Below are 7,470 nucleotides of genomic sequence, written 5' to 3'. Positions count from 1 at the left end.
AAAGCGACCTTGAGCTTTGGAAAGGCCCTATATAAATAAATCTTCTTCTTCACCTTCAAAGAACTGCTAATCCTAGAGGTTCACATACTTTTGCCACTTATGAAATATTGGATCATTTTCCTCAATAAATAAATGATCATGTATAATATTTTTTGTCTCATTTGTTTAATTGAGTTCTCTTTATCTGCTTTTAGGACTTGATTTAGGTCTAATTTATGCAAATATATAGAAAATTCTAAAAGGTTCACAAACTTTCAAGCACCACAGTAGATATAATGTATACAATAAAGAAAGATTTAATCTACCGTCCAGTGAGAGAAGAAGTGAGTAAAACAATGCCAGTGGATTCTCACAGAAACTTTGGACTGAAGGTTGCACTCATCATTGATTGTTTTGAAATGTTTATTGAAAGAAAATAAAATGTACTTGCACATGCTCAGACCTGGTCCAATCATAAACACATCAATACTGTAAAGCACATGTTCACACAGAATTGTTTTTTTCCCCACCAGGGAGAGAGCAGAATTTAAAATCACCATCACTGTACTGTATGTTAAGGGTCAGCATCACCTACATTTTACACTTGAGTGACTCAATTTCGTCATGAAAATCCTGCACAAATGAATCCGATATCATATTTGCAGGATCATTCAGGGCTGGTTCACTTGGACCTACATATAACTTCTTAAACTGACAAGACGAGTGCAATTTACATGCTACGGGACCACTTTATGATTTTTCCCAACCTGAGCAGTTTAAAACAGTTCTTAAAGAAGCTTACACCAGAATATTCAGACAGTAATACTGAGCTTTTATTCATATCATATACAGTACATTCAGTCATTAAGGTGCAATATTACATTTTATAAGATGAGTAAATAAATAAACCTTAGCAGTATGGAGATGAGATGTCAGTTGTTAAGTACAGTGTGTTGAACATCTCTAAACAATCCACAAATAAAGTCATTTTATTATTAAAGTAACTTGAATGCTTTCATTTGTTCCAAGCTATAAGCACTTTTCCCATTTACCAGGTGACACATGATGTCTGTGTATGTCAACAGTGGGAAAGAATCCAGAACAGTTGACCAGTCCTTCATAACAATGTCTTCATACGGGTCTTTTCCACCTTTTAACTCGAGTTTTGTGAAGTGTACTGCATTTGAACCATTACCTAAAGTGTCAGTATATCTCACTTTCTCTTTTCATTGTGTCTGTGATGCCGTGTTTACAATAGATTGATCTATAAAATGCCCCGAGTGACATCTCTACTGACCCGGAAGTAAACAAAGCGAGTGAAATCTATCTGTTGCTTTTGAAAATATGACATTTTCTATCACTTTTTTTAACCATCATCACCGTTTCACATAAAATACAAAAATAAAACCATGATAAAAAGCTTATAATCTTCCTTACACAAATTTAGAAATACCAAACACAGGTAGAACGGTACTTCTTAGAATCTCTGCTTGTTGGACTCTACTTTCACACGTGACGCTGTCAAAGCGGGACACTTCACTTCTTTACTCTAAAATTCAGGAGAGATGCCTGGAATTTCATGTACACATGTTTTCAGCATTATTTTGCTTGTAATGTGCATGAATATTAATATGTCATAGAGGTGAATATTTATCACGGCCCTCGACCCTCCTCTGTAGGACGTTTTGGACATTCCACGCCCTCACTATCATATAAGATGTTATTCCTCTCTCCTCCTCCTGTCTTCTACAGCTCCACTCCTCCTCTCCTCACGCCACTGATTTAAACTTCTCCTGCTCACTGAACTTTTCTTCAAGTCCCTTCCTCTCTTTCTTTGTTTTGTTTGGTTTGATTCTGAAATACACATATTCCTGTGGCAGAACATTGATATTCAACATGTAGAAGGAGCTACAGATAAGTTACATGGAAACGTTTGTACTGTGAGACTGGGTGGGGCGGGATTGGTGAGAGTTTGATCAGGAGCAGGTGGGATTATTCAGACTTTCTGCAACACCTTGTGGGATTGGTCAGACTTTCTGCATGGTTGTTGTAGGGCTCAGGTTGTTGACCGTGCTGCTGATTTATTTTGTTTTTGATGACTTTATACAGAAAATCATTATCTAAGGGTTTATTAATAATTAAAGAAAGGTTCAGTTAAATGTCAGTCTCAGCTCTATAATGTGAATCAATTTAATGAATATTAAAGATTATATAATAAAATATTAAATCTATAATAGTGTTTGATATTAACCATAAAGAACTCTTTGGTAAATCATATATGTAACAAAATATAAATATAATAAATACTTCTTTAACTTTCTAAAACAGGATAAAGATAATTACTAAGCAGTGAATGAGAATGATGAGGAATTGTTTGTATGTCCACAGCTGAGAAAGGTGGACTCCTCTCACAGATGTGTGTGTGCATTAGTGAGTTAGTGTGGTGTGTTTTCTCTCGTCCACAGTGTGTGTCATTGTGCTGTATCACATCCTCCCCCTCAGCACCTGCAGTCGCTCCCAGCTGCAGCAGTGCTTCTCTGTGCACTCTCACTGACCGAGGTTTTTGTACGGCGCTCTAACACTGTGTGAACACCCAGCTACTACCGATATAATGGTCACTCTGACAGTAATAATCGCCTGCATCTTCAGTCTGGACTCCTCTGATGGTCATAGTGAAGTCAGTATTAGATCCACTGCCACTGAAACGAGCTGGAGTTCCTGACTGTAAAGTAGTAGCCTCGTAGATCAGGAGTTTAGGAGCTTCTCCAGGTTTCTGCAGGTACCAGTGTAGCTGGTTACCATTATACACGCTGCTACTGGTTCTACAGTTGAAGGTGACTGTTTTTTCTGGATCAGCAGTTTGCACTGAAGGAGTCTGAGTCACAGTCACCTGACCTCTGGATCCTGAAGAGAAACATAGATTGTGTTTCTATGCTGTAAAGTGGTGTAGAATTCGTATGAAATGAAGTGTGTGAGGCTGTGAGTTGATGTTAAACTCTCACCTTGAGTCCAGAGGGCCAGTGTGCAGATGAAGACGCTGATCAAAGTCATGGTTGCTGTGGGTGAAGTTGCTGAGCAGCAGCTCTCAGTCATGAAGTGTTAAAGTCACAGGGCTATAAACACTCGCAGAGCACTGAAGCATGGACTGGCAATGCAAAGTGTGTGTGTGTGTGTGTGTGTGTGTGTGTGTGTGTGTGTGCACTGCAGTGTGATGGAGGTTTTTGTACGATGGTTTCATTAGAATGTATCACTGTGGTGGACTTTTGGTGGAGGCTCCAAACTCGTGGTGAACAGTAAGTGTGTTTTCTTCTTTTAACACAAAATCCATTTAGTTCATTACTAATTACATGAATAAATAAACTTAAACTCAACAGATTATTTATGTTTATAATTGCATAATTGATGTTATTGTGTATTATTAAGCTCTGATGAGGAACACATTTCAGTATCAGAACAGATCCCATATCAATGTTCTTGAACATTCAACAAATCTACAATTATTGATGTTAAATATGTAATAATTACACACTCGCTATATATTCGACATGCAATAACTCTGCAGTTCCTCTATAATAAACATTTAATAAATAGAGTTACTTTGTGCGGATGTAAAATCCAGATGAAAGCTGCTGTGTGTGTTTGTGTTAAACAATGAATATTTCTGTAATCAGCTACATTTGTATTTGCTGCAGTTAAATATGCTGAAGGTTTGAACTATAAAATAATAACACTTGTTATAAAAAATGATTTTTCCCAGATAAATTACAGTGTGGAACATGTTTGTTTTGTCTCTGCACTGAAACTGATGTCAAATAATAAAGTACTCAGTGAAACTCAGTCATGAAGTCAGACTTTATTAGACTTAATTACTCTGTAAGATCAGACAGTTCCACAAAGTTACAGAAATATTTCATAATCATTTCAAATTCTGTGTGTGTGTGTGTGTGTGTGTGTTTCTCCTCTCCAGCGGGTACCACAGCTCCCTCCGTGTCTCTGCTCCCTCCGTCTCCTCTGCAGCTGTCTGAGGGATCGGCCTCGCTGCTCTGCCTGCTGTCTGGCTACTCTCCACAGGGGGCGCTGGTGAGCTGGACAGTGGACGGCTCACAGGTGAAGAACGAGGTTCTGACCAGCGCAGAAGAAGAGAAGAACGGCCGTTACAGCCGCAGCAGCACCCTGACCCTCAGCAAAGACCTCTGGGAAAAGGGGGAGGAGTTCAGCTGTAGGGTCTCCCATAACAACGTCGATCATCCGGTCACTTTCAGAAAGAGTCAGTGTGAAGGCTAGTGGATCCAAGATAGAGTTTAACATAGAGCTGCTTATGATCCATCTACAATAGAGTTTCAATTCTACACAATGCTGACATTTCTGTCTTTACTCTCTTCACTGTCCTGTTGCTCTTCCTGTAGTTTTTGCTGAAATAAAGCTGAGTTTTGGACGTTGTGTGTTCTTTTATTGGAGTTAATAGTGATGATCAGTGTGATGAGAGAGTGGGATTAGCTGTAGATTCAGTGCTGTGTGTTGTGCTTCAGTGAGTTTGACTGAAGGAAGTTGAACATCTGGTGAAGTTTCTGCTCTATTCTGGGAGAAATGAAACTCTTCAGTCCTGTTCATGCAAATCTCACTTCCACCTCTCTCTCTCTCTCTCTCTCTCTCTCTCTCTCTCTCTCTCTCTCGCTCTCCCTCTCTCTCTCTATCTCTTACATGAAATTACCTTTTCATAAACCATACCTGGTTCTGACTTAATAATAACACAGACAGTAATGAAATTCTACCTGACTGTATATCAAAACTCTTGTTGAAACAGTTATTAATTGGTTTAAATTATATACGTCTGAAGCCAATTTTCCTTTTGGTTCAGTTGCATTACAGGCTGCAAACATCGTTTATTACTGATCCCTTTTATTACCCATGTCTAACAAAGAGTAATCCATCCATTTTCTGTACCACTTATTCTTCAGGGTCACGGGGAACCTGGAGCCAATCCCAAGGAAGGATCGGGCACAAGATGGGGTACACCCTGGACAGGGTGCCAATCCAACACAGGGCACAATCACATAGACATTCACACACCCATTCATACACTACTGACAGTTTGGACACGCCAATCACCCTACCATGTATGTCTTTGGACTGGGGGAGGAAACCAGAGTACCCAGGGGAAATCCCAGCAAACTCTGCACACACAGGGGGAATCAGACCCCCAACCCTGTTGGTGTGAGGTGAACGTGCTAACCACTAAACCATCGTGCACCCAACAAAGAGTAATGTAATCCAAAAATAAACCATTCAATTTCATAATTCCCCTTTCATCCTTCACTTCAAGCTTAATTCATCACATTCTTTTAAATGTGGAGCTGTTACACTCCTGCCGACAGATGGCGCTGCGGCGGCGAGGTGCAAGGGCTGCTGCAGAGCGAGCGCGTGCACGAGACTTTTTGTATTTGGACATCAGCCTTTGTGTTTTTATTCCCCGTGTGCAAGCATTGGCTGATTTACTCCAGATGTCTGTGATTTTAGTTTAATTATGTTTGTTATTGCACTTCGCGCAGTATTATATTCGTTTACGTTATGTTGGATGAGTTCGCATGTAGTAGCGAATGCGTGTAGCATGCTAGCGGTCTTGGTTCCATGCCCTGTTTTCGTGTAATGCCTAGACTTTAGTCCCATGTGTAATCTAGCCAGTCCTGTTCAGTATACACCGCGTTCCTTGTTTATGGTTTGATTGATTTATTAATAAAGACATCGCTCCTGCGCTTACTTCCTGGTTACCGTCTCGAGTTGTTACAGGAGCACTGGCCAGGTCTTCAACACTACTACAGAAAAACTGTCTGATGGATTTACACTTTATTCACTTTATTTAGTCTGAGACAGGAACATCAGTACAGGAGGACAATCCCACAGATACAGGGTATTCCAGGACTTCAACTGGCCAGGACTTCAACACTACTACAGAAAAACTGTCTGAAACTTTATAAGCAGAAGGATTTACACTTTAATAACTTTATTTATTCTGAGACATGGGAGCATCAGTACAGGAGGACAACCCCACAGATACAGAGTATTCCTATTTTTGTGAAATTTTACAAAAATAGTCCAATAAAGTCCTGGATCCAGCTTGAATCATGAACTTTATTGTACATAGAATTTCCAGCTGTTTAGGAGCGGCCTGACCTCAGCATTGAATGTATTTTTGGTGTCACACTGCCCCCTGGTGGTGGATGTCTCATGTAAATGTAGACACTTGCAAGCTTAATAAGTAGGAGTTGAGCATAACTACAGCATTTGTTCTTTTTACCTAAGCTACTACGGGCAATATATTCAGAGAAAAAAGGTAGCAAACACAGGTAAAAACATCTATAAATGGATTTACAGAAGGCAAAAATGATCTACAAATAGCACAAATCCTCTCCAAATGAAACGCCCCCTCCACTGTCACATCAGCATCCCATGATCCTCAGCCTGCAAGCCCTAGTCAAGCTTCTGTCCCCATGTACAGTCACCTGATTACTATTGACCCTCAGCTGTTTGCACTCACACTACTCCCTTTAAATAACCTGGACTCTTATTAATACTTTGTGAAGTCTCACTTCAGCATTGTATCTGTAAATATTTCAAGCTGGTTATCTGTCTGTTTTCATTCATATTATCATCTTAGCCTGCTTTATGTTTACTAAAGTAGGTAAACAAAACTTAACTAGACTAACCTTAATTAAACATCATAAATGAGACCTGAGAGGTGTCATTTCGATGCAAGGGTTTTCTCCTGCAATACTCCTTTTTCCTCGCCAGCAATCCCGGCATGCCGGAGACACGTAAGGTTACCTACTTTATGGAGATCTTAACTGGTAATGCTCTCACCTGGGCAATGTCAGTGTTGTAGCAAGGCAGCGAGCTCACCTCCTCTTTTGAACAATTTACTGGGCTATTCCGACTCGTCTCAGATCACACTCCTGAGGGCAGGGAAACGGGAGAGAACCTCCTGACTATTTCTCAAGGCTCACGACATGTTGCAGCATATGCCCTCAAGTTCCGGACCATCATTGCAAGAATTCAGTGGAACAAACCCACTCTAAAGATGGTGTATTGCAATGGGCTTAACCAGGAAGTAGTGACGGAGCTCACCCTCGACTCACTCATTGACCTGGCCATCCGACTTGATCGACTTCTTCAAAGCCGCTGTCCAGTGTGTAGCGAAGGAAGTTTCACAGTGTCAGATGCCACCATAGAGCCCATGCAGCTGGTGCACGCAGGGCTCAGCAAGAAGGAGAGAGAGAGGCATCATCGAGAGCTTCGCTGCTTTTACTGTGGAAAAGACAACCATCTCATCCAGCAGTGCCCTCTCAAGTCTTGTTGGGACAATGGGGAGAGCGGGGACTCCAGATTCCACTCCCTAAGGGTGAGTCCATCCCAGTTACTCTCTCACCAAGCCTTCATTCTTCCAGTTATGGTTGAACACTCAGGGGTGTCTTCTGTTCTCGCAGCACTGATCAA

General features: G+C 40.8%; 1 long non-coding RNA gene and 1 gene segment (V, D, J or C); one reads left to right on the top strand and one right to left on the bottom strand.

The window, feature by feature from the left end:
* Positions 1-354: 354 nt before the first annotated feature.
* Positions 355-3,072, bottom strand: LOC128623659 (immunoglobulin kappa variable 6-21-like). The segment is given in 2 exon segments: positions 355-2,883; positions 2,982-3,072. Coding segments are annotated over 2 exon segments (420 nt in total).
* Positions 2,843-4,414, top strand: LOC128623660 (uncharacterized). Its single transcript, XR_008388622.1, has 2 exons — positions 2,843-3,272; positions 3,947-4,414. It is a non-coding gene; the product is annotated as an uncharacterized LOC128623660 (long non-coding RNA).
* Positions 4,415-7,470: the final 3,056 nt, after the last annotated feature.

This window comes from Ictalurus furcatus, chromosome 19 (genome assembly GCF_023375685.1).
Source record: "Ictalurus furcatus strain D&B chromosome 19, Billie_1.0, whole genome shotgun sequence".
In the NCBI taxonomy this organism is placed as follows: Eukaryota; Metazoa; Chordata; class Actinopteri; order Siluriformes; family Ictaluridae; genus Ictalurus; species Ictalurus furcatus.
The sequence above is the reverse complement of the archived record's forward strand: the minus strand, read 5'-3'. Positions and strand labels throughout refer to the sequence as shown.